The sequence below is a fragment of the Manis javanica genome, chromosome 10, assembly GCF_040802235.1.
Source record: "Manis javanica isolate MJ-LG chromosome 10, MJ_LKY, whole genome shotgun sequence".
Classification (NCBI taxonomy): domain Eukaryota; kingdom Metazoa; phylum Chordata; class Mammalia; order Pholidota; family Manidae; genus Manis; species Manis javanica.
This window is the reverse complement of record NC_133165.1, coordinates 22271266-22299213: the sequence shown is the minus strand read 5'-3', so window position 1 is coordinate 22299213 and position 27948 is coordinate 22271266. Positions and strand designations below refer to the sequence as shown.

Genomic DNA, 27948 nt, shown 5'->3' with positions numbered 1-27948 from the left:
ATGAACCCAGTCACGGTGAGATGCAGTCAGTGAAGTACTGCGGTTATACTTAGAGCAAATCTATTCATTCAAAAGAAAACCACTTCATGTAATGGTGCATAAAGAAGCTAGACGCACCAAACTCACCCTAATAGTTGGGTACAGCTGGGTACGTCATGGAATATGGCAATCCTGTTTAATTTGCAAAGCCCTGGACGGGAGGAGGATGGGATGGAAAAGTTTGGAAGACTCGTCAAACAGACAGTGAATCGTCAAGGGTTTCCAGTTAATAATGCCCTCTGTTGGCGCTCAGCCTGGACCCGAGCGCCTTACTAGCCACATTGTAGGTTGTTATAATGTCTTACGGTTTATTGTCTCTTCTACCAAATGAATACATGAAATGAGAGACGCTCTAAGTTGGGCGTCTTAATGTAGGACAAAATCTTGCTCAAGGCGGGGAGAAGAAAGGTGGGAAGAGAATGAAGGTAGGGAGACTGTGCGACAGAGAACGCTCAGAGGCTGGTAAAAGGGAAGGAAGGGATGTCCAGGGGTTGAAAGCTTTATCCCCCCCGTAGAACTGCTGTCGGTTTTCCCTCATCCTGTGCCTCACAGGACAGAGTGGACCGCCCCCGAGGGCTGAAAGGCTCTGGATCGGAGGCGCCGCACGGAACCGCGCCAAGATTCAACCCTGCCGCTGCCCCACCCGGTGACAGGCGGAGCCGCGAGGGCGACCAGGTCCCCGCCTCTTTGCTCTGCCTGCCGGGAGCCGGAACCTCTTCCGGTTGCTCCGGACCACGGAACTCCGACTCCCATCGGCCCCCGGGAAAACCGCAGCGGGGTCGCGCGGGCCCTGTCGGAACTCGTAGTTCCGTCTTTGGCTGTGCTTTATAGCCGGAAGCGGGGACGAACGGGGCTGAGAACTACCGAGGCGAAGGTACGGGAGGCGGTGAGGGGGTCAATCTGCGCCGGGCGTTGGGTGGCCGGTGAGGCAGTTGGAGGTGCCTGGGTTGGGTGGAAGGACATCGGCTGGCCCACACGAGCAGGGTTGAGCTGCTGCCGCCGCCGCCCTTATCGCGAGTGCGGAGTGGGGACTGGAGCTGCTGCCGCAGCGACTCCGGGGACTCTGTCACTAGCCCCCAGCCCTTCTGCCTCCCACTTCCCGAGGTCAGTGCAGCCTGCTCCTCCCCGGCTTGTTGCCCCCTCGTCCATTTCCCGCCCTCTCTTCATCACGCGCGCGGCTCCCGTCCCCCGATCGTGGATCCGGGCAGTGCCGGCGGCGGCGGCGGCGACGGAAGCAGCAGCGACTCAGCGCCCGACTGCTGGGAACAGGCGGACATGGAAGCCCCCGGGTCGGGCCTGTGCGGCGGCGGCCGCCGAGGCCCACCGTGAGCACCTCAGCGCGGCCTTCAGCCGGCACCTCCACGTCAGCGCCAAACCCTTCGTCCCCAACGTCCACGCCGCCGAGTTCGTGCCGTCCTTCCTGCGTGGCCCGGCCGAGCCGTCGCCACCCCCGGCTGGCGCCGGCGCCAACCACCACGGAGCCGGCAGTGGCGCGGGAGGCCCTTCGGGTAAAGGGGCCGGGACGCGGGAGCAGCCGAGCGGGAGGCCGGAGCCCACCTTGGTGGGGTGGGGGGACGGGTCTGCGGCTCGCCTCGCAGGGCGGGGGACGCGCGGCCTCGAAGCCCGGCGGCACGCGGGGCGCTGACAGCGGCGCTGGGCGGGGGCAGCCCTGGGTGGGGCCGCCCGGGCGCGGCGGAGGGCCTGGAGGAGCCGTAGCCGGGTGTCGGTGACACGGGAGGGATCTGGGGCTCGTCCCCTCCTCGGGGGCCGCAGTTACCCACCAGAACTGAGAACCGTATGGGACAGACAGGGCCCGTGGCCATCAGTGCCACGAGGCCCAGACGTGGGACAACTGGAACCAGGAGGTGGGTGGGCATTGAGCGAGCCAGATCCGTGGAGCTGGGAGGACGAGCGCCGGAGTTTTCCCTTCACCTTATGCCTAGGCGAGAGAGCGTCTCTTGCTCCAACTTCTATTTTTGAAACTGTAATTAACGTTTTGGGTATCTGGCACCGAAGTGTCCTGAAGGAATCCCAAGATGCATTGCAGTCTTGTGATCCCGCAGAAACTGTTGGCCATCACTTCAGAGATCTTTTAGTCCTCAGCATTGTGTAAGCTTGTGAAGTTCACAGTGTCAAAAGTAAGAGTTCCTCCCGTAATGTGTATAGGAAACTACATTGATTTGTTTTCACTTTTTCTTAAGTGGGACTTCTCGCCTTAATGACGCGTTTAGAATTTTAAATGTTTCAAAATCGGATACCTTATTCAGGCTGCTTAGTATTGTAAGTCACTCTTTATGTTCACGTGTCAGTAATTAGTCTGTTCAGATAGTTGGTATTATAGCTTAATAGTTGTCACATGCCATTCTGACCATAGCTTGTAGCATGTGTTGTGTGCTTTCAAGTCAGTTTTGTTCTTTAAAAAGCTTTCTGTATTTAGGGGCTGCTTAAGTGATAGGATGACAGGCTTTCGGGTACTGATCTTCTGGGAATGTCTAATGAGTGAAGTTAACTATTCTCCCCTGTATAAAAAAGTGCTTATTTTCGGAACTGTCAATATTGGCTTAAAGAGAGAAAGGAATGTACCTTGGTGAGCCAGGGTATTGGTGAACCGGATCACAGATGTTCCTAGCAATTCGTGAGAATAGATTGTTGATTTCTCTTTGAAGTTCCACGTTGTATTTCCTAGATAAGTGGACATCATGAAAGTGCTCTGGGAGTTTAGCTTCTTCAGAAACTTGCTACAGTTTTCTGTGTAGAGGCAGAGAGTTTGGAGAAGTACTTCTGTGAAGTAAGTACATATGTGAGCACACTTTTAATTTGGTTGTTTGATTTTCTTGATGTTTTGCCTTTGAGCAAGGAAACTTTGTTTTTATTTCTTTGCTTAGATCAAGCAGTTTGGCCTACTTAAATAAAGTTCACTTACCAGCCCCTAAAAGTGCGCGGTTCCCCATACCTTATCATGCAGATTCCTTTTATCCAGCCATTTTCTTGTTTCTTTTTTGGACGTCCCTCCTCACTCTGGAGCCACCAGCACCACTCTGGCTAGACTTGGAACTCCATTTCCAGCTTGTCCACCCATCAGCCAGTGAGTCAGGAAGGGACAGCCATCCTCAGAGCAGTGATCTGGAGTAGGCATTGTTGGGTGACGAGTCTTTACCTCTTAGGTAGGAGAGCTGTCTTTCCTCTTACTGGCATGTGCCAACTTGCTGGTTTCTTCTTAATCCTTCTCTCTGTGACACTGTTAGAAGTGGAGATGTAAAAATATGTAAGGAAGTGGTTATAAGAAAAGTACTTTCTTTGTTACTTGGTGGTCAGTTTTTTTCAGTTTTATCAAACTATTTTGGTGATCCTGACTTTGTCAACTGCTTCTACAAAATGCCAGTTCATATTTTTAAAAGTGTCCTCTTTAGGGTTGTCTATTTGGAAAAGAATGGTTTCTAAATTCAGGTCCAGAGAGATGTGGGACTGTTGGATTGCATGTTTGAACCATTCAGGTCCATAAAGTACCACCATCATAGCAGAGAACTATGCGTGGAAGAAGCAGAGAAAAAAATTGGAACTAGCGCTTAGAAATTGACAAAGGGGGAGCCATAAAAGTTGCAAGTTTTTTTATAGTGAGGAAATGAACAGAAGGGGAGCATCTTTTCTTTGGTTGTTAAGCCCTTGTTGAGATTTGTTGTGGGTCCCTGTTTTTAAGCTGGATAGGAGGAAGAGCTCTTGAAGGAGGAAGTCTAGAGGTAGAACACTGAATGACTTCCTAACTGTTCCTGTCCAGGGTGAATATCTGTTGTGTCTCCTGAAAACACACTAGTTGGATTTTTCTGGTGGTTCCTTGAGCAACCAGTCACCATAAAAGTTTTTGCACAGCGTCATCCACCTTAAGTAGAAGGCTGCTGGGTGGTTATGCCTGTTTCCAGCCTCCCAAGTCAAAACTTGGGATTCAGTGTTGATCTTAGCTCTCTGAAAAAGTAATACAGGTTTCCAACAGAATGATTAAGTAGAATACAAATTAAGTGTAAAAAAGTGTAATTTAAGTTCAATTCTCTGTGGATCCAAGTAAATTGACTACGTGATACTCTTTAAAGTAGAGGTCCTGAAATGAATGAAAATGTGGAAGACAAGGGTTGTGTGTAAGAGAACAAACATTTTCTATGCTAGAATGTACTTATTTTGAGTTTCAATTTGCACACAGTTCATTCTTTTTTATTGTTGAAGGAGAAGTAAGTTTAGTGATATAATTTAGGATTACTTGGTGTCTTAGTCCATTTGGGCTGCTGTGTAGTACAGTACCACAGACTGGGTAGCTTGTAAACAACAAAATTTATCTGTCACAGCTCAGGAGGCTGGAAGACCGTGATCAGGGTGCCAGCCTGGTCAGATGAGGGCCTCCTTTCCTCTCTCAGGTCAGATTGCTGGCTTCTTGTTCTCACATGGCAGATGGGGCAAGGGAGCTCCCGGGGGCCTTTTATAAAGGAGCTGTTTGTGAAATGCATATGTGAGGGCTCTGCTGTTATGACTTACGGCCCCCAAAAAACCCCACCTAAGTCCAATACATGGGGCATTAGAATTTCAACACATGAATTTTTGAGGGGGACACAAAAGTTTTAGAGCATAGAACTTGGACTTGTAGAACATCCAGGCTTCTCTAGTAATGGTGTGGTGTCCTTTCCACCATCCCACCCTTAGCATCTCTCAGAACTCTGCCAGTAAAAAGTGAGTATAGAATAAAACCAGCAGTCCTCAGAGGAGGAACTATCTCCAAAACGTAGCACATTGTATTATGGAATCTGAATTTTAAAGAGAAATGTTGTTTCATAGTACTTGGTTTTTGATGGATGTCTTTTTATGGGGAAGGGATTTTCTTCTTTTTTTAGTGACAGACATATAATTCACATATCACAGAATTCACCATTAAGTGTATGATTCAGTGGTTCTTAGTATATGCACAAAGTTAATGCAACCGTCACTAGAACGTGGTGGATGCTTGTTAATCACTGAGTAGTCTCAAAGGTGACCTCACGGTCACAAGAGTAGAGTGCAGAATCTTACATAATTGTTTTGTTCAGAAGGGCTCTTGGGCTTTATTATGATTTTAAATGATACCTGTTGACTGAGAGATAAGTTTAGACAGAAGATAGATGACGTTCTTGACTGGATTTTCCCTTTCCCATGAGACTGAAATCCCTGCAGTAACAAAGTCTTCAGTGGGACAGTAAGTAAAGTAGGCAGAGAAGGTGAGGGGAAAATATTGTTCCAGGAGTGTTATTTCTTTTCCCTCCTCATTTTCTAGCTAGTTATTTCTTACCTTGACTTAACCAATTATTAGATTTGGGCTCCTATTTCCTGACGTTACATGCTTGCTATGGCTCCAGCGTGAGGATTTAGGGAGTAAGTGAAGGCATTACATGAACCAGTGCTTTCCTTGTGAGCAGCGATTTGAACTGGTAAAAAACTTTGATTGAGAATAGACCCTCTTTGGAGCAGCTTTTATTTACTGCAGGTTTTGAACATGGCTTTGTTCTGTCCCTTGTTTTTCACCTTCTCTGGAATTGTACTGCAAGAAATGATAGTGATTAAAATTTCTGAGGGCGAGTTAGGGAAGTAGAGAAGATGACAAATTTTAAGCCTTGTTTTGTTTTTGTTTGCTGGGGAGGAAATGTCTTAAAGTGTTAAAATATTAATGTTTTTCTAGTCGAAGAGAAAGGAATGAAAAGGATTCGATAGTCTTTTGTGGTGAGTTGGCAGTATTAGAATGGAATTTTTTGAGATGTAAGTCTAGTTTGTGCTCAGAATGATGTATAGCAATTAATGAACAAACATTTTTGTGTTTACAGAACGCAGGATACTGTGCTGGGCACTTGAAGTGACACCACAAGATGAATTAATCGTGGTCCTGGAGTCTAGAAAGAGGTCAGACCCCCAATTTACTCTACTGGAAGACATAACATGGTTGAGAGGGTTTCAAAGCTGAGCAGAGGAGTTGTTCATAGGTGCCCTTTGTAACTCATTTCAATCTTGTCCTAATCATAAACCTAGAGATACATTTTCTGGTACTGTTCTTTGTTAATACCATAAGTGTTTTTTAAGTTCAGATATAATTCACATAAAATTTACGTTTCTTGTGTTTCGGTATTTTATTTCAGCTTGCTAGGAAATTGCTGGAGTAGAGCATCAGTTACCTTTTTACACTGCTTGGTGCTCATACCTAACAGTGAGTTACTGCCATTATGAAATTTTGATTGAGAATAGACGCTCTTTGGAGCAGCTTTTCTTTACTGGTATGTCTATTGGGCATGTTAATTAAGAATTTCATCATTAAATTCACAGTTCTTAAATTATTGGGAAGCAAGAATATGGCCACTAGGTGAAAGTTCTTGATTATTCTGACATCCTTAGGCTTCTTTTTAAGCTGTCATTTGTGGATTCATACCAAAGCTTCTTAAAAGTGGTGTCCTTGTTTTCAGTGGTTTATAACAAAGCAGGCTATGCTGTAGGTGTATTTTTTTCTAAGTGACTTTGTTTTAGGAAATCTAGTTGTCACAGTACTCCAAGTGGAGCCAGTTCCCCATCTTAATTCTGCTTTCTAGGTGAGAGAAACAGTAAGGATTTCTTGAGCATCTTTCACCAGCCTAACCAAAGAGTGGTTACACCCAATCCAAACCACATTCCATCCCGGTAATTGTAAGCCACTCGCCTTGAAACAAGCAGAAAGTGCATGCCTTAGAATGTCGTTGGGGCAGCTTCTGGGTTGACCGTTTCTATAGAAGCACAGTGGGCCACTGTACTGCTCAGTGGTGTGTCCAGCTCCTTTGGATGGTTGGTTGTCTGCAAAGTATTTTAAGTTCACCTACAGTATTTTTGAAGTAAATGGGGTATAAGTTATAAATAAACCTATGTTTTACGGTTGTTTGAAAAACATATTGGATCTCAGTTACCCTACAGAAAGCCCACTCAGGTGGATGTGTGTCATTGCTTTTAGTGAATGAATAGTTCGTAGAATGTTAGGGCTGAAAGTGACCCTGGCAGTAGTACAGTCTTGTCAGAGAAAGAAACTGAAGCGTACAGATACTCAGTGACTGATTCAGTGACAGTGGAGTCTGGAATTTGTTTGCCAACTGCTAGCTTAGTGCCCTTTCCATTACACTGTGCTGTTGACTGGGGAGAAGGGCATCCCTGGGGCTAACATCTTGACCACCAACCAGCATGGATTTCCTGAGAGAGGCCCTAGAATTTGCCTTTCTTGTGTTTATTCTTCAAAAGTTTTGTTAATATGGGGCTTTGAAAAGCTTGTAATAATAAACTTATTGAGCAGTTACCTGCTTCATATGCTTTTATCTTCACAACAATCTCTTGAGGTTATGTTGAGTCCTTTTGTAGATAAGAAAATAAGGCTCAGAAAAGCTAAATAAATGAGCTGACATCTCCTAGTAAGTGGAGGAGCCAGGGATAGACTCTACATCTGATTTCAAAGCTTATTCTAGTAGTAATAACACAGGTAGTCTTCTCCCTCTTATTTGCTATGAAAAGGTCTTTTTGGCTGAGACACTTTTTCAGAAACTGAGTCCATGAGATTGTGGCCTATGGCACCGCCTCCCTGTTCTGTCTCAGTAGTAGCAGGGTGACATTGTGATAAGTAGGCAATGCTCTACTTTGAAATTACTTCTTCCTACATTTTAGGAAATAATGTGAGATCATTTGAAACAGCTCTGTTCACCGCTATAGCATTGTACCTTTTTATTTTGAGAGCATAGGTAGTTAAGGCAAAACCATGGACATTTCATGTGTTGTGTGGGCATTTGGCTGTGATGTCTGCCTTTACTGGTTCTCAGTATTGTCTGTGGGAGAGAAATACCTCAGGCAGGCGGATTTGGTTGGGAGTGTATGGTCATCTGGCTGCTAGAGAATTTTTAGTTCCTTACGCAAATTGTACTTGAGCATCTCTTCAGTATTGTTTCTCTAACCCCTTCTTGGAAAACTGACACATACAAAGTTGTTTTTAGTCTATTGAACCCTGAAGGAAATGCAGTAAATATATAGGTGGACTGCTACAGATGGTGAGAAAACTGAAGTGATAAGACTATAAGGAACTAGTGACCTATGAAAACCAAAAGAAACGGCTGCAGTCCAGGCCCAATGAATTACATACTTACTCGGTATGTACACCGTTTCAGCCTGTGGAGACTTTACAGGAGGTGGGAAAAGGCTCTGTGTTTCAGAAAACCACAGTCATTCTGGAAGTTTCTAATGTCTTAGGGAACCAGAACTGAGATCTGTGTGTAGGTGTGCTTACAGCTGCAAGAAGTGTCCTACCCTAGAGGAAGCTCAGAAGAACCATCCTAAGCTGGGTAATGGGGTGTGTGGGGGGTGGGATAAAAGTGGAAGGTTTTGTGTTACAATTGAGGAGAATCCTTAAGAGGATCTAGAACTGTGCACTTATGGCTCTTTAAGTAAAACTAAATGTTTCAATTTAAAAGTCAGTTCCTTGGTCACAGCCACCTTTCAAGTGCCTAATAGCCACATGTGGCTAAGTGACGGTCATATCACTGCACAGAAACAGAACATTTCCATCATTGCAGAAGTTTGTGTTGGACAGAATTTTGTCACACAGTTTCTTACTTCAGTGTAGTGTGAGACACTTGTGACGTTTGCGATGGGCACTGCAGTTTTTATTCATTAATAGTGAACACCATTTAGCTAACAGGACTAAGAAATTTGAGTAGGATGACTTTTACATATTGTTGTTTTGTGTGTAAAGAGATGAAAGATTAGTTTTATATATCTAAAGCAGTACACACTTAAATTGCTGATTTATGGACTATGTGGATTAAGCACCTTAAGAGTTGGCCAGACGTTATATTTAAAATATAACTTGAATTGAAACCTGGCTTTCACAGCCCACCACTAGTGTGGCCTTCACTGTACCCATGAACTGGCCAAGTAAGAGTCTCTGTGTTAAAGTCCTTTGATCCATAATCAAGGTGATCCATAAATTGAGGTGAAATCCATATGACATGAAATTAGCCACTTGAAAGTGAACAGTTCAGTGGCATTTGGTACATTCACAGCGTTGTGCAGCTTACTACCTCAAGGTTTCAAACATTCTCATCGCCTCCAAAGGAAATCATACTCTTTAAGCAGTCATTTAACACTCCCCTTTTCCCAACTTTTGGCAACCACCAATCTAATTTCTATGTGTATGAATTTACCTATTCTGAATATTTCATGTGAATGGAATTGCACATGTGATCTTTTGTGTCTGGCTTATTGCACCATTATCAAATTTTAAGTAACAGTTTCAGGATTCACATTATCATTTGTGTTAAACCATAGGCAGTTCTGTTGCCTGACTGTCTTTTGGTAAAATCTTTCACTTGTTTTAAAATTTTAGGTAATATACCTTGTATCATAGCCAGTTCATTAATCTTCCCTTATCATAAAGAATAGCATTAGTTTCTTTTAATATGAGGTATGGCAGTTTTATTAACTAGAACACTTCTGATAAACTTTCCCACCTAATTAGAATTGTTCTTTTTTGAATGAGGGTGTGCTCCTGATGAGGATGTGTCTTCTGCACATGGAGATGCCATTAGAAAATATGAAACTGCTTTCATTCCTTGGGAGGTTTACTAACTTCTCCGTGACTAGCAGATACGAAGCGTGCAGGACTTGGAAATCAAGCCCCAATGGGTATGTTTGCCAGCCATGAGTAAGTGACTTTGGACCTGGTAGAATTACAAGCCTATGCGCATTAGTAGCCAGTAAATCTGGATGTGATGTATATTATGAATAATAGGAGTAGAATGAGAAAGGGTTGGAGATGTGTGTGAATGCGTATGTGTGTGAGAGAAGAGACTGGGTACAAATACACTGACAAGTTTCAGTGTAAAGAACATGTTGCTGTATCTGTGATTTTTCTGGTTCATTGTTCAAAAAACATCAGTTCGCAGATGTTGCCACCATTGCTATTTGAATTGTAATGTGATCCGTGGTTTGAATGCAAGGATAAGCTTTTTTTCTTCCATCCTGGGGTAACTATTGTCAGCTTCTGATTTTTGAGGCCCTTTAATGTCATCATTATGTGTATATTAATAACTTAATTGCTGGTTGTACTTGACCCTGTCTCTGCCTCTGTAAGCTGTACAAACTGAAGACAAATGTGTTATAAATGTAGGGTGTTTTGAAAAAACCATGAACAGATTTTTATTATGCTGCATTATGCAGCCATAGAGGTAGTCTTATGACTGATGTCACTGTCCTGAGAGGTGCCTTACAGCTTTAGGCATGTATTGTGTATTTGTAAATCTAAGAGTTGGTTGTAGAACCAGGTGTTGAGGTGTGTGTACTGTTGGGTCTTATAAAGCCCATTTGCAGTTTGGGATGTCTTATAAGTGATGAGAGAGCCCCCCATACTGATTGTCTCAGTCTTCCTTGCCTTACAATGCTTGACCATCCGGTGTCGTCACTTACTTGGTTTACTTTTACTAAGGGATTTTCAGCAGGGGCTGTGTGAGGAAGGGCAAGGTGGCATTTGTGTAACTTGGAGAAGCCCATTCTAATATGTCAGAGTGTTAGGTAAGTTACCGCTTACTTCATAGGGTTGGGGGGGTGGTTAAATAAGATAGCAATCAGCACATGAGGGCGCAATAAAAATTTAAGTGGATTTAGGGTAACTTGCCACAACCTCCAACCCTGCCTCCAGCACTGTGTGGATTTGTGAGTGTTTCTATCCCTGTCTGGCCCATAATAGATGTGCAGTATATGTTAGTTGATAGAATTGAACTGACGGCTCATTTCATATTAGGGAGTGGGGAGTCACTTGTTGAATATCTCCTAGGTGCGAGGAGTTCTTTAATTGCAACTAAACAAATGCATACTCTCATTCAGTGCTCTGAGCAATCCTGTCAGGCAGCTGGCATGTCATTTCCATGATTCAGTGAAATAATTGCCTCTCACCACTTGTACGTGGCACTCTAGGCTTTAAAGCCAGGAGTCAGCCCAGTGCTGGCCTCTCAGCACCAGTGTCTGCGCTTCCTCCATCCTGAGGTTGGCATGTCAGCCTGATCACCTAGCACTGCCTGACTTTCTCTGGAAGTTGAGTAATTTTTCCTTACTATACCCGTAAACTTTTCTTTGAAATAGGAAGTGAAAAAAAAATTTTTGTGAAGTACAATTACTGTTCCTTCCAAACCTAGTTCAAATCCTTTTTCCATTTCTGTTAACATCCTGCTAATCGCATAGGTTGGGGTGTCTTAGACCGTTCACTCTACCTTCCTGCACCTGTCCGGTGTTGCCCCTGTTACCTCTGTGCTTAGCCTCTCCTCTCCAGCTGCACTGTGCCGCGGTGGGAGCCATGCTGGTGTTGCTGGCTGAGGTGTCTTTCCATTCTAAGGTCATCCAAATGCCACTGTATGGGATCATCTGCAGCAGTGACACTAAGCATGTCACTTCTCAAGAGATCTTGGTTGCCCTTTACCTTTCAGGGGCAAGAAACTCCTTTCTTCACTACTGCATGTTATAGAAGATTGGGCTGAAAACTTTAGCTTACATGTCTTAACACTCCAGGGAAGTGATTTTAAATATAACTTTGGCAGATTATCAATTCAGTGTTTATTGGTGTGCAGGATTTATGTGACTTCAAATTGTTGTGTCTTTTTTGCATCTTGGAGATTCTTTAAAGCAAGGGCACTTTCATACCAGAGTATCATTAGGCTTTCAGATATAAAAAGAAACTTAAACATTTAAGTGTCAGTATATATTTCTCATACATCTCTTTCAGTGATATCATAAGTAGATTTTCAGTGTGACAATTGTGGAAAGTGGATTGTTGCTAGATCTTAGAATTCTAGTAGAGAGACAAAGCCAGTGTCATTTTAATCATCTTTTCTGAGATGTTGCAAGGGCCCATTCACATTTCAGGGACTTTATACGAATGTCCTTTTTACTTTATTGGTATCAAATAGAATTTATTCAAGGATCTTGATGGTAAAACATGTATGATTATAGAATTTTAAAAGGGCTAATCATAGCCTTCTTTGACTACAGCTACCAAGAGAAACTAGAGAAGTAATGTGTCTTTGTTGAGCAAAATCATTAATCTAATCTGTGTATGCTACTTTCCTATGTGTCACTAGACATTGGGAAACTGGAACTAAATATGCAAAGTTCTATTTGTTGTTTAAAAGCATCTGTGTTTTAAAGTATAGACTCTAAATTTTTTACCAGAATACTGAGTTAAAATACCTTATTTAAGTAGAAAATGGGGAGACAGAAATGTCCCCAGAAGAATCATGGGAACACAAAGAAGAAATCAGTGAAGCAGAGCCAGTGGGTGGCTCCTTGGGAGGTGGAAGGCCCCCAGAGGAAAGTGCCCAGGAGTTGATGGAGGAGGAAGAGGAGATACCAAAACCCAAATCTGTGGTTACACCACCAGGTGCTCCTAAGAAGGAACATGTAAATGTAGTATTCATCGGGCATGTAGGTAAGTTGCGTTCACAGCAATAAGAAATGACCAGAGTTACTGTGTACAACAAACAGAACATCTTACTTGGCTACTTGGAGATGTTTAGTGAAACTGGAATTGATCTAAATGTCTTGACTTTTAACTTGAAGGTTGGGCCGATTAACAGTTGTATAATGGAATAGAAGCTGGAAGAAAATAAGCTACAGGATATTTGTATGATGCATAATTGGTCTCTAGACCACTGATGATGGCTCAGCATATTATGACATTTATTAACATTCTAGAAAATGTGCCTATTTTTTGTGTGTGAACTTCAGTTATTCTATTAACTTTATAGGATTGACTTTACTAAGTAGTTTGATTTTGCATAATGTGAGAAATTAATTGGAGTGAGTTCTGCATGCTAGTCAGGTTGCTGGTTTAGCACAAAACAAAACCCTATTTTATTTATTCAGGTGTTCTCTGTCTGACTTACTCCCAAAATTGTGAAAGGAAAATACAGGATTATGTGTCCTTTTTTCTTCTCTTGATCTCTGGCTTCCCCTCTTCTTTTTCAGTAGCGAGGACCCTTTTGAAATTTGTAAAAGCACACCTGTATCTGCTAAGAGTGAAAGGCAGGCTGGCCACCTAAATGGAGCTCTCAGTCCTGCTCTGCTCTTGCTGTCCACTGAGGGTCTGCTGGGGTGATTTATATTCTGTGGTTGCTGTGCTCTAAGCTAATGGTCAGGGAGGAATCTGTCCAAAAATTCATTTCTTTATCAGTAAAGCAGTTCTCAGTCATTGTTGAACTGCAGGGGATCTTAGCAGCTTCATTTTACGAAGAAGAAGGTAACTAGCCAGAGCGTGTGCCCCAAATTCCTATCATTTCAGTGGCTGTTGCAAGATGTAATTATATCAGCTAAATGATGCCTTCAGTTGTTGGTGTATTTAATTGTTGCTATTTGGGGTTTTTGTCTTTTACACCTGGTTTACACATTGTTGATGATTACTTTTAGATACTGGCAAGTATTGTAAGTAAGTACAAATAATGTAAGTATTTTCTGTTAAATAATAGAGTGAATTTAATGGAATATTTTGGGCACTGCAAACATTCACACAAAGAAGATAAAACAGGTTACCCAACTTAAGAAAAATTAATAATAAAATGACATTACTTGTAGGGAAAGCTGATGTTAAGTAATTTTTGCAGGGTGATCATTGTTAGTATTTTCTGATGGAATTTAGGTCTTCTCTAAAATCTTCTGTCATCACCACCAGGAACATAAATGGATATATGAAAGCTGTGTTTTAGATTTTTTAATAAAAACTAATACAGAATCCTAGATCATAGGAAATGTCAGTCTGCTTTGAGTATAATTTTCTTAGGAGTAATGAAAAGCAGTTCTTGAATTAGGTGCATGGGGGAAAGTTTTTTTCTAATCCATCAACTCCTTAAATTTATAATCAAAGATAGGTGGTTGGCTAACACGCTAAGATTAGAAGATATGGAAACACCATGGTTGACCTTTAGTAATGTATTCTAATACTGAAAAATCTTTTTAATTAAAAGGCTTTTCTTTTTTTTTTTAATTGAAGTATAACTGATATACAGTCTTTTAGTTTCAAATATACAACACAGTGGTTCCACAGTTTTGCATATGATTAAATCCTTACCCCCTGTAGTGTGATTACTGTCGATCAATGTAGAAAAATGTTACAGAATCATTGACTATGTTCTCCATGCTGTACTATTCTGACCAAATTATATTGTGATTGTGAATTATTGTGTCCTTTTATCCCCCTCAGCCTCTTTCCCCACTAGCTTGGTAACCACTAGTGACTTCTCAGTGTCTGAGTCTACTGCTGTTTTATTCCTTCTGTTTTGCTTTGTTTTTATATTCCACAAATAAGTGAAATCATACAGTATTTGTCTTTGGCTTGTTTCCCTGAGCATAATACCTTCGAGATCCATCCATGTTGTTGGAAATGGCAGTATTTCTTTTCTTTCTATGGCTGAATAATATTTCATTATGTATTTGTACTACATCTTCTTTATCCTATAGATAAATTTATCTATCCTTTATTCTATTTAAATTTATCTATCTTTTATTTTATTGATGGACACTTAGGTTGCTTCTGTACCTTGGTTATTGCAAATAGTGCAGCAATAAACATAGGGGTGCATATGTCTTTCCAAATCAGGGATTTTGTTTTTTTGGGGGGGGGGGGGAAATTAATGGGGCAAATGGTATTTCTATTTTCAGTTTTTTGAGGAACCTCCATACTGTTTTCCACAGCACTTGCACCAATTTACATTCCCACCAAAGTGTAGGAGGGTTCTCCTTTCTCCACATCCTCACCAGCATTTGTTATTTCTTGTCTTCAGATAGTGACCATCCTGGCTGGTGTGAGGTGATACTCAGTGTGGTTTTAATTTGCATTTCCCTTATGATTAGTGATGTGGATCTTTGCATGTGCCTGTTGGTCCTTTGTATTTCTACTTTGGAGAAGTGTCTGTTCATGTCCCCGCCCCCCCCCAAATTTTTAATTGGGTTATTGTTTTTTTTGGGTATTGAGGCACATGAGTTCATATATTTTGGATGTTAACACTTTATCAGATGGGTCATTTACAAATATATTCTCCCCTACTGTAGGATAAGGCCTTTCATTTTTAATCCCTCCTAAATTAGACCCATTTCTTTTTTGTTTTGTTATCATTAATCTACAATTACATGAAGAACATTATGTTTACTAGGGTCTCCGCTACCCCAAGTCCCCCCACAAACCCCGTTACAGTCACTGTCCATCAGCATAGTAAGATGTTGTAGAATCACTACTTGTCTTCTCTGTGTTGCACAGCCCTCCCCTTTCCCCCACCCCTCACATTATACATGCTAATCATAATACCCCCTCTCCCCCGCCCTTATACCCTCCCTACCCTTCCATTCTCCCCAGTCTCTTTCCCTTTGGTAACTGTTAGTCCGTTCTTGGGTTCTGTGATTCTGCTGCTGTTTTGTTCCTTCAGTTTTTCCTTTGTTCTTATAATCCACAGATGAGTGAAATCATTTGGTATTTGTCTTTCTCCGCTTGGCTTATTTCACTGAGCATAATACCCTGGCTTTAGATTGTGGTTATCAAAGGTTCCAGGTTAGTTTCCTTACTATCTAAGAGTCTAACTTAACTCACTTAGTATGCTGTTACAAAACACAATCTAAAAGTTCTTTTCTATTTCTCCTCCTTTTTCTTCCTCCTTCATTCTTTATATATTAGGTATCAAATTCTGTACTTTTTGTCTATCCCTTGATTGACATTGGGGATAGTCATTTTAATTTTGCATTTGCCTAGCTATCAGCTGCTCCACCCTCCCTACCGTGGTTTTACTACCTCTGGTGACAGCTATCCAACCCTAGGAACACTTTCATCTATAGCAGTCCCCTCCAAAATAGACTGCAGAGATGGTTTGTGGGAGGTAAACTCTCAGCTTTTGCTTATCTGGAAATTGTTTAATCCCTCCTTCAAATTTAAATGATAATCTTGCTGTATAAAGTAATCTTGGTTCCAGGCCCTTCTGCTTCATAGCATTAAATACATCATGCCACTCCCTTCTGGCCTGTAAGGTTTCTGCTGAGAAGTCTGATGTTAGCCTGATGGGTCCTTTGTATGTGATCTTATTTCTGCCTCTGACTGCTTTTAACAGTCTGTCCTTATCCTTGATCGTTCCCATTTTAATTACTATGTGTCTTGGTGTTGTCTTCCTTGGGTCCCTTGTGTTGGGAGATCTGTGGATCTCCATGGCCTGAGAGACTATCTCCTTCCCCAGATTGGGCAAGTTTTCAGCAACTACCTCCTCAAAGACACTTTCTATCCCTTTGTCTCTCTCTTTTTCTGGTATCCCTATAATGCGAATATTGTTCTGCTTGGATTGGTCACACAGTTCTCTCAATATTCTTTCATTCTTAGAGATTCTTTTTTCTCTCTGTGCCTCAGCTTCTTTGTATTCCTCTTCTCTAGTTTCTATTTCATTCATTGTCTCCTCCACCATATCCAACCTGCTTTTAGTACCCTCCATTGTGCTCTTCAACGGTTGGATCTCTGACCTGAATTCATTCCTGAGTTCTTGAATGTCTTTCCATACCTCCATTAGAATGTTGATGATTTTTATTTCGAACTCCCTATCCAGGTAAGGGGTCCAGGATGGGGGCAAGGGATGTAGGCTACCTCTTGTAAATGTGCTTATCGCTTGTGTTTTCTGTTGGAATTCTTCGGTCCCTGATCCTACACCAATGGAAAAGGACTTCATCAGGGAGGCTACTACCAGAGACTGCTTCTCTGGGTGCCATACCCTGTGGAGGGCCAGGCCAACAGAACACTGGGTGCTTCAACAGGGCTTCCCAGGCTGGGTTCCTTGGGATGCAGGAGGCCACCTGGCTTTCCAGTGGCTTGGGAGAAATTCTGCCAGAAATGGCTCCTCAGTGGCACCTGACTGCCAGTGAGGTCACATCTTTCTTGTGCTTATTAGCCTGTTTTTTTCCCAGAGAGGAAGGGACCACACCCTGTTAGGCATGAAAATAGATATGAGTGGGATGGAAAGAGAATAAGGCCAGGAAAAAGCCCACTAAAAATGACCCAGAGTGGATCAGTTAAAACTCAAAAAGCCTGGAGCAACTTGGCCTGGAATGTTTGAATATTCCCCAGAGAAAGGAGGATATGTCAGCATAGCCCATGGCTTTATTGTGTTAATCATGCAGGCCCAGCTTATTTTTTTGACTTAACCTACATGCTGTTTTTTTTTTTTTTCTCCTTTGGCCCTAATCAAGTAGTTTGCATTCTGGGCAATTAATAATGGCAAGTAAGCCCAGCATAAACAACATAGTCACAGGCAGGAAGGATTTCATCTTAAAAATAAGATTGTGTTTTAATACCCAGGAAGTTGAGAAGATTCTTAACTTACTCTTTAGCAAACAGACAATAACTCAGCCCACCCTCGGGGGCAGGGGAAGCAGTCTTGTTTGATATGCTCCCAGACCAAGAAGGCTCTGGCTCCCAGGGAGAAATCACAGCAGGAAGTTGCTTGTGTTAAGTTAGTTCTAAGTATTATTCAGAGACCACCTAACAGGTCTGCAACCCCAGCCCTTAGTCACATTCCTGAAGAATCCTTAAAAGGGGGATCCCCCAAGCTCTCAGGGCACTCCTCTCCCTGAGGTCGCCTGCACTTCCTAAGTGCATAACCTTTTCACTTTAAACTTTCTTTTCAACCTTTCAGGGTGCTGTCTCTCTCTGAAGTTGCATGCACTTTTTCTGTAAGTAACTTTAAATAAAACTTTTCCTCTGCTTCACTACTGTGTCTCTGCCTTTTGATTCTTTTTTGCGGTGGGGACAAGGACCAAGGAAAATAGACAGTGCTTCCCCAACAACCCTATCCCATCTTCAAGGAATATGCAGGTCACCCTGCCTAGAGAGACTTGCAGCTTACCAAAGGTTCCATGTCCAGCAAAGCCCTGGGCAGGTGCTGGGCACACCACAGAGGAGAGGCTGCTGCCCGATGCACCTACTCCAGGGGTGTTCTGACCAAAGGTGGGTGTGAATGTGCCTAGAATGGAGAGACTGCAAAGAACTGGAAACTAGGCCCAAAAGCAAAAGGTGTCAAGCAGGTGGTAATGGACTGGGGGGAGGCCTGCTTGCAAACGCATCCCCACAGGATCCCTTAGCCCACACCGCTATCCCACTCACCCTTTGGTAAGGACGCACACAAGGTGACTGTGTCCTAACCTCTGTGCTCCAGGTGAGCCTACCCACCCCCCCACCCCCCACTGCAGTACAGCCTGAGCTGTCCTTTGGGCACCTGAGGAGAACCTTTGCACTGCCTTAGGCACCACAATGCAGCTGAGGGGGACACTGAGGGGACCTCTCTTCTCTCAGGACTAATGTTATGTCTCCTCCCCATTTGCCTGCCACCTCTCCTCTACTTCACCTTAGCCCCACCCCACAGTCAGCCCCCATCCTCCCACAGGCCCAGTTGAACTCGGTCTCCTGCACATGCTTGCCCTCATGGAGGCTCCTGCCCAGTGCTGGGCTACCCTCCACAGCGGCTCTCTGGGAAGATCCTCTCACATGTAACTGTATCTGTCTAGGCCTGAGGTGGGGAGGGTGCCCCTCGAGGTGCTGACCTTGCCTGTAATCTTCCCCCACACCCAACCTCTGGGGGTCACACCTTATCGCAACCAGCAACTGCTCTTGCCCCCAGATCTCAGCTGCGAACACAGTGCTGTCCCTGCTCCCGTGCCAACCGCACCCACTCCAGATCCTCTGCCTCATCAGGGCCTGTAGTCAGCCCCCTGCCCCTCCTGCTCCCTGTGCCATTTAACCAGGTTGGGTTTACTCTCTATCCACTGATTTTAGGTCCATACCTCAAGACTGAATGTTGCTGGGCAGACACAACTGTGCTGACCAGCCTTGCTTCAAATTCCTAACCACAATTTCCCAGACGTCAGAACTGCCCGGCACAGCTCTCACACGGCGTTTTCTCCCCCTCTCCAAAATGACTACTGAGAGGCCCTCCTTGGTATACATCTCCCCCCTAACCCACACCAAGGAGCTCTTACATTCAGTGAGGAAAATGGAAGCTACCAGGGCCCAAAGTACTCATCATGCATCTTCCACATGGCAAATAAAATCACTTCCTTCTGCCTGAAATTCTATAGTGACTTCCATTAGTACTGTAAGAAAAACATTTTAAAAGGTCATGAAAGATCTTCCTTTCTGCTGTCTTTTAATGTCATTTTATCCCACTTTCCTTTTTAAGCTTCTGACCACAGCTGGCTCTTCTCTGCTCATGAAAACATTAGGCTTGTGTCTGCCTTTGGGCCTTTGCTCCTGTGCCTGCAACATCCTCACCCCCACCCGCTGTCCCTGCTCCCAACTCTGGAACTATGGCCATGGCCTCTGTTTTCTATTGTCTCAGAAAGGCTGCTGCTGACTACGTAAATAGCTCCTCCGGTCATCAGTTATACCGCTACCTGAAACTGTTTACAGATAACATCTGTGATAACATCTCTCTCTTCACCACAGCTTACAGCTCCTAGAGCGGAGACTGTGTCGGCACTTAAAACAGCACCTGGCACTGTAGACCGAGCTGGTGCAGTGTTTGACAAGGTCCAGGCATGAGGAGGAATCCTGAAAACAGGAAACCTCATAGCTGGCCCCTGCTAATTCCTGCACTTATTTTTGCAGTTATGATGTTGGTGATTGGGCTCATATATGGGAAATCTTATGTACTTAAGATTATTCATCTTTAGTAAATAACATAACCCAAAATATTGATCAAAGCAGCAATTCTGGAAATGAAAGCACTGTTACGGGACCAATTGTTCCAGGCATACTGCCACAAATAAGTGAGGCAGAACAGCCCAGGCCTCTCTTAAACCTAGATGCAGTTTGTCTTCCCCTTTGTAACAATTCAAACATGACTAACCGGGATTTCTTTAGAATATTGGCAGAGAAGGAGTTATTGGAACGTAGGCCATGGAAAAACCCATTCTCCTAAGAAACTTATATGAAACAGCAAAGTAATAAAGATTAATAGTCTCCACTGCCCAGAGCCCCCCTTATGTTGCTTATAATATTAAAAGACACCTCTGGTAACCCCCTCATAGAAAGAATTTATGAGCAAAATAAAATTTATATTTATAAATATCCCATATATAAAAGTTTATGATAAATTTATAAAATACTACTATATTAATAGTAAGGTAGTAAGAGCAGATTTAATGTTATTATATAAAGGATAAAGAGGACTGACTGCAAGGCCCTGGTGCCTGTAGATGCAGGAGGAAAGGTGTAAACATCTGAAATTGTGGAATGAATATTATAAAAGAATAAGGTGTTTTTATTGTATTCATAGGAATGTTAAGGAAAGGGTGACAGGAGTACCAGCCCTAGATTTTAGATGTAAGCCTCAACCCACATGTCGGATAGCATTTAATTAATAATATAGTTACACTTAATAACCAAAAGGCATACAGCTTGCATTTTATATAACCTGCTTAAACTTTATATAGCCTTAGACACATACCTTAGACACATATCTCAAAGTCTATATAATCTTACATGCTTAAAATAAAAATCATACCCCACATGCTTAACTGACACACTGTCTTACGCCATTTTCTGTTTAACACCTAGCACGTAGCTTACATGAATTACTAATCACAATAGACTAGGGGAAAGTAAAAATTAAATGTTAAATGGCTACTATTAGAAGAAATGGTGATATTTCCTTAAGGGTAATAAGCTGAAATTATGTAAACTGACAGAAAAAGGATTGTATTATTCATAATTTTAAAAAATGTTCAAAATTATGTAAACTGTAAAAAGATACAAAAATAAAGACCCTGCCTCTTGATGTTAGAACTTTCATTGGGTGTTTCGTCTCCTCATTGATCGCACTCGCCGACGCTGTCCTTTCCTTCGTGACCCACACCTCAGCTGGAGGTGGACTCCGGCACCGAGCCCATTCCAAATCTAATGTGCAAACACAGACGTGTTCTGAGGCATGCTGGCCACATGGAAGGGAATGGGTGTGCTCTGGCCAGCTGCACCCAGGGAGTTCTTACTCAATCCGCCCCAGAAAGAGGTCGTGCCTCCAGGGCTCCCACTCTGTCCTCCCCAAAGCCGAACGCCCCAGTGGTGGAGCTGTTGTGGGGGGTACCCATGCTAATCCCAAAGCCCCCACTGTGAGCAGGGCCCGCTGACACCCCAGACGTGAAGGGCGATGAGGTAGTGCTGCCAAACACTGAACTACTGGTCCCACTGCTGGTGGTCTGGGTCATAGCTCCAAAGCCCGAGGTGGTGGCTGCAAAAAAGGAGGAAACATGGATCACAGTCTAACACATACACAAAAGTACATACAAAATGGATAAAAGACCTGAATGTAAGTCATGAAACCATAAAACTCTTAAAAAAAACAGGCAAAAACCTGAAAAAGAAAAATGAACCCCTATGTTTCTCACAGCATTATTTACAATAGCCAAGAAATGGAAGGAACCTAAGTGTCCATCAGTACATGAATGGATAAAAAAGATGTGATACATATGCACAATGGAATCTAATTTAGCCATAGAAAGAAAACTAGTCCTACAATTTGCAACAACATGGATGGAGCTGGACGGTAATATGCTCAGTGAAATAAGCCAGGGGGAGAAAGACAAGTACCAAATGATTTCACTCATCTCTGGACTATAAGAACAAAGGAAAAACTGAAGGAACAAAACAGCAGCAGAATCACAGAACCCAAGAATGGACTAACAGTTACCAAAGGGAAAGGGACTGAGGAGGAGGATGGGTGGGAAGGGAGGGATAAGGGCAGAGAAAAAGAAAGGGGGCATTATGATTAACATACATAATGTGGGGGTGAATGGGGAGGGCTAGGCTACACAGAGAAGACAAGGAGTGATTGTACAGTATCTTACTAGGCTGACGGACAGGGACACTAATAGGGTTTGTGCAGGGTAGTTGGTGAAGGGGGGGAACTAAGTAAACTTAGTGTTTGTCAGGTAATTGTAGATAGATACCTAAAAAGAAAAAAAAATTTAAAGGCCATGAATGATCTTCCTTTCTGCCTGTCTCATAATGTCATTTTATCCCACTTTCCTTTGTAAACCTCTAGCCACACGAGCCTCTTCTCTGCTCATGAAGACATAAGCTAATCTCTGCCTTCGGGCCTTTGCTCTTGTGCCTGTAACGTCCTTACCCCCAGCCGCTGTCCCTGCTCCCAACTCTGGTACTACGGCCATGGCCTCGGTTTGCTATTGTCTCAGAAAGGTGGCCAGTGCTACCTAAATAGCTCCACCGGTCATGAGTTACACTGCTACCTGCTGCTGTTTATGAATAACTTCTGTCACAACATCTAAATCTTCACCACAGCGTACAGCTCCCAAAGCAGAGACTGGGTCAGCACTTAAAACAGTGCCTTGCACTGCAGACCGAGACAATTGCAAATCTCACCTGCAATCCCGGACGTGTTCTGATGTGTGCTGGCCACGTGGAAGGGAAGTGGTGTGCTCTGGCCAGCTACACACAGGGAGTTCGGATTCAACCCTCCCCAGAAAGGGTTCTTGAGACCAGTTCTCCCACTCCGTCCTGATGCAGATCCAAGTGCCCCAGTGGTGGAATTGCTGTGGGGGGCAGCCATGCTCATCCTAAAGCCCCCACTGCCAGTGGGACTTGCTCACAACCCAGACGTGAAGGGTGATGAGGTGTTGCCGCCAAACATGGAGCAACAGGTCCCACTGCTGGTGGTCAGGGTCATAGCTGAAAAGGCCGAGGTGATGGCTGCAAAAAAGGAGGAAACATGGATCATTGTCTAACCCCACAGACAAAAGTAAATTTGAAATGGATCAGACCTGAATGTAAGTCATGAAACCATAAAACACTTAGAAAACAACAGGAAAAAATCTCTTGGACACAAATATGAGCGAGTTCTTCATGAACATATCTTCCCAGGCAAGGGAAAGGAAAGTGAAATGAACAAATGGGACCATATGAAGCTTTAAAGCTTCTGTACAGTAAAGGACACCATCAACAGAAGAAAAGGGCATCCTACAGTATGGGAGAATATATTCATAAATGACAGATCTGATAAAGGGTTGACATCCAAAATATATAAAGAGCTAACACACCTCAACAAACAAAAAGCAAATAATCCAATCAAAAAATGGGCAGGGGAGCTGAACAGTTTCCAAAGAAGAAATTCAGATGTCCAATAGACACATGAAAAGATGGGCCACATTGCTTCTCATCAGAGAAATGTAAATTAAAACCACAATGAGATATCACCTCACACTAGTAAGGAAAGCTACCATCCAAAAGACAAGCAACAAGAAATGTTGGCGAGGTTGTGGAGAAAGGACAACCCTCCTACACTGTTGGTGGGAATGTAAATTTGTTCTACCATTGTGGAAAGCAATATGGAGGTACCTCAAAAAGCTCAAAAAGGAAATACCATTTGACCCAGGAATATCACTCCAAGGAATTTACCCTAAGAATACAGCAGCCCAGTTTGAAAAAGAAAGATGCACCCCTATGTTTATCGCAGTAGTGTTTACAACAGCCAAGAAAAGGAAAAAACGTACATGTCTACCAGTAGATGAATGGATAAAAAAGATGTGATACATATGCACAATGGAATATAATTCAGCCATAAGAAGAAAAATCCTACCATTTGAAACAACATAGATGGAGCTGGAGGGTAATATGCTCAGTGAAATAAGCCAAGCAGAGAAAGACAAGTACCAAATGATTTCACTCATCTCTGGAGTATAAGAGCAAAGGAAAAACTGAAGGAAAAAACAGAGCAGAATCACAGAACCCAAGAATGGACTAACAGTTACCAAAGGGAAAGGGACTGAGGAGGAGGATGGGTGGGAAGGGAGGGATAAGGGCAGAGAAAAAGAAAGGGGGCATTATGATTAGCATACATAATGTGGGGGTGAATGGAGAGGGCTAGGCTACACAGAGAAGACAAGGAGTGATTGTACAGCATCTTACTAGGCTGACAGACAGGGACACTAATGCGGTTTGTGCAGGGTACTTGGTGAAGGGGGGAACCAAGTAAACTTAGTGTTTTTCAGGTAATTGTAGATAGATACCTAGAAAGAAAAAAAAATTTTAAAGGCCATGAATGATCTTCCTTTCTGCCTGTCTCTTAATGTCATTTTATCCCACTTTCCTTTGTAAACCTCTAGCCACACTGGCCTCTTCTCTGCTCATGAAAACATAAGCTAATCTCTGCCTTTGGGTCTTTGCTCTTGTGCCTGCAACGTCCCCACCCCCAGCCGCTGTCCTTGCTCCCAACTCTGGTACTGCGGCCATGGCCTCGGTTTGCTATTGTCTCAGAAAGACGGCCACTGTCTACCTAAATAGCTCCACCGGTCATGAGTTACACTGCTACCTGCTGCTGTTTATGAATAACTTCTGTCACAACATCTAAATCTTCACCACAGCATACAGCTCCCAAAGCAGAGACTGGGTCAGCACTTAAAACAGTGCCTTGCACTGCAGACCGAGACAATTGCAAATCTCACCTGCAATCCCAGACGTGTTCTGATGTGTGCTGGCCACGTGGAAGGGAAGTGGTGTGCTCTGGCCAGCTACACACAGGAAGTTCGGATTCAACCCTCCCCAGAAAGGGTTCTTGAGACCAGTTCTCCCACTCCGTCCTGATGCAGATCCAAGTGCCCCAGTGGTGGAGTTGCTGTGGGGGGCAGCCATGCTCATCCTAAAGCCCCCTCTGCCAGTGGGACCTGCTCACAACCCAGACGGGAATGGTGATGAGGTGTTGCTGCCAAACATGGAGCTACAGGTCCCACTGCTGGTGGTCAGGGTCATAGCTGCAAAGGCCGAAGTAATGGCTGCAAAAAAGGAGAAAACATGGATCATTGTCTATCCCCATGGACAAAAGTAAATTTGAAATGGATCAAAGACCTGAATGTATGTCATGAAACCAGAAAACACTTAGAAAACAACAGGAAAAAATCTCTTGGACACAAAGATGAGCGGCTTCTTCATGAACATATCTTCCCAGGCAAGGGAAAGGAAAGCGAAAATGAACAAATGAGACTGTATCAAGCTTTAAAGCTTCTGTGCAGTAAAGGACACCATCAACAGAAGAAAAGGGCATCCTACAGTATTGGAGAATATATTCATAAATGACAGATCCGATAAAGGGTTGACATCCAAAATATATAAAGAGCTAACACACCTCAACAAACAAAAAACAAATAATCCAATCAAAAAATGGGCAGGGGAGCTGAACAGTTTCCAAAGAAGAAATTCAGATGGCCAATAGACACATGAAAAGATGGGCCACATTGCTTCTCATCAGAGAAATGTAAATTAAAACCACAATGAGATATCACCTCACACCAGTAAGGAAAGCTACCATCCAAAAGACAAGCAACAAGAAATGTTGGTCAGTTTGTGGAGAAAGGAGAACCCTCCTACACTGTTGGTGGGAATGTAAGTTTGTTCTACCATTGTGGAAAGCAATATGGAGGTACCCCAAAGCTCAAAAAGGAAATACCAGTTGACCCAGGAATATCACTCCAAGGAATTTACCCTAAGAATACAGCAGCCCAGTTTGAAAAAGAAAGATGCACCCCTATGTTTATCGCAGTAGTGTTTACAACAGCCAAGAAAAGGAAAAAATGTACGTGTCTACCAGTAGATGAATGGATAAAAAAGATGTGATACATATGCACAATGGAATATAATTCAGCCATAAGAAGAAAAATCCTACCATTTGAAACAACATAGATGGAGCTGGAGGGTAATATGCTCAGTGAAATAAGCCAAGCAGAGAAAGACAAGTACCAAATGATTTCACTCATCTCTAGAGTATAAGAGCAAAGGAAAAACTGAAGGAAAAAACAGCAGCAGAATCACAGAACCCAAGAATGGACTAACAGTTACCAAAGGGAAAGGGACTGAGGAGGAGGATGGGTGGGAAGGGAGGGATAAAGGCAGAGACAAAGAAAGGGGGCATTATGATTCACATACATAATGGGGTGAATGGGGAGGGCTAGGCTACACAGAGAAGACAAGGAGTGATTGTACAGCATCATATTAGGCTGACGGACAGGGACACTAATGGGGTTTGTGCGGGGTACTTGGTGAATGGGGGAACCAAGTAAACATACTGTTTTTCCAGTAATTGTAGATAGATACCAAAAAAAGAAAAAAAAATTTACAGGCCGTGAATGATCTTCCTTTCTGCCTATCGCTTAATGTCATTTTATCCCACTTTCCTTTGTTAACCTCTAGCCACACTGGTCTCTTCTCTGCTCATGAAAACATAAGCTAATCTCTTCCTTCAGTCCTTTGCTCTTGTGCCTGTAATATCCTCACCCCCAGCCGCTGTCCTTGCTCCCAACTCTGGAACTGCGGTGATGGCCTCAGTTTTCTACTGTCTCTAAATGGCTGCTGCTGTCTACCTACATAGCTCCTCCAGTCATGTGTTACACTGCTACCTGGTACTGTTTATGAATAACTTCTGTGATAACATCTAAATCTTCACCACAGCATACAGCTACCAAAGCAGAGACTGGGTCAGCACTTAAAATAGCGCCTTGCACTGCGGACTGAGCCCATTCCAAATCTCACCTCCAATCTCAGACGTGTCCTGAGGTGTCCTGGTCACGTGGCAAGTCGAGAGTGTGCTCTGGCGAGCTGCACCCAGGGAGTTTGGATTCAACCTTCCCCAGAAAGGGTTCTTGAGACCAGTTGTCTTACTCCGTCGTGACCCAAGTCCGAATGACCCAGTGGTGGAGCTACTGTGGGCCGCAGCCACACTGATCACAAAACCTCCACTGCCAGCGGGACCTGCTGACACCCTGGATGTAAATGGTGATAAGGTAGTGCCGCTGAACACTGACATACTGGTCCCGCTGCTGGTGGTCAGGGTCATAGCTGCAAAGGCCAAGGTGATTGCTGCAAAATAGGAGGAAACATGGATCATTGTCTAAACCCATAGACAAAAGTAAATTTGAAATGGATCAAAGACCTGAATGTAAGCCATGAAAGTATAAAACGTTTAGACAAAGACAGCAAAAATCTCTTAGACATAAACATCCGCATCATCTTCTTGAATGTATCTCCTCAGGCAACGGAAACAAAAGCAAAAATGAACAAATGGGACTATATCAAGGTTAAAAGCTTCTGAAAAGTAAAGAACACCATCAACAGAACAAAAGGACATCCTAGAGTATGGGAGAATATATTCATAAATGACAGATCTGGTTAAGGGTTGACATCCAAAATATATAATGAGCTAACAGCTTAACAAACAAAAAGCAAATATTCCAATTAAAAAATGGGCACAGGAGCTAAACAGACAGTTCTCGAAAGAAGAAATTCAGATGGCCAATAGACACATGAAATCATGCATCATATTGCTTATCATCAGAGAAAGGCCAATTAAGACTGCTGGGGACTGATGGTGTTCTTTACTTTGTCTTCTCACATGTTTGTAGGCAGAATGGGAAAGCACCTTCCCCCACATCTGAATGCAGGACGGGAAAGCACAAGCTTGAGAACAACTGGTGCAGTCCTTGGAAGTTACCTGTCCACAAAAACATATCTTGTCTTTGAAGGTGAGCCAAGACTCCTCACTCTGAAAATAGGGAGACCTGGAAGATGTGTGGAAACAGCGCCCCTGCTTCTGGCTATGCCCTTCCCCCACTTGCTGATGTGGCGGTTAATGGAGAACAAAGAACATACTGCTTACGCATTCCATGAGCAACTAACTGGACCCCTGCTGAGCCTACCTTTGCCTGGCTACCGCTGATGTCAATACTCTGCTTGATTGTCTATTGGATAATGCTATGTCCTGGAATCATGTAACCCCACTGCATTATATAAACCCTGGACCTTCAATAAAGTTTTGCTGGCGACACACAGGAGCGTCAGCCCTCCCA

The 27948-nt window shown here is 43.3% G+C and overlaps 1 protein-coding gene across 1 annotated transcript; it reads left to right on the top strand.

Annotated features, from left to right (window-relative positions):
• On the top strand, positions 1-27948 carry LOC140843840 (uncharacterized). Its single transcript, XM_073214252.1, has 4 exons — positions 1-15; positions 623-1547; positions 5874-5949; positions 27655-27948. Exons 1-4 carry the CDS (start codon positions 1-3, stop codon positions 27767-27769), a joined length of 1131 nt encoding a protein of 376 aa, XP_073070353.1. The 3' UTR covers positions 27770-27948.

Bases quoted from the DNA above. Each gene is read 5' to 3' on its own strand.
- LOC140843840 (XM_073214252.1), top strand. The intron at 1,548-5,873 runs GTAAAGGGGCCG...TTGTGTTTACAG, and splicing joins TGGCGCGGGAGGCCCTTCGG to AACGCAGGATACTGTGCTGG. The intron at 5,950-27,654 runs GTCAGACCCCCA...CTCTGAAAATAG, and splicing joins GTCCTGGAGTCTAGAAAGAG to GGAGACCTGGAAGATGTGTG.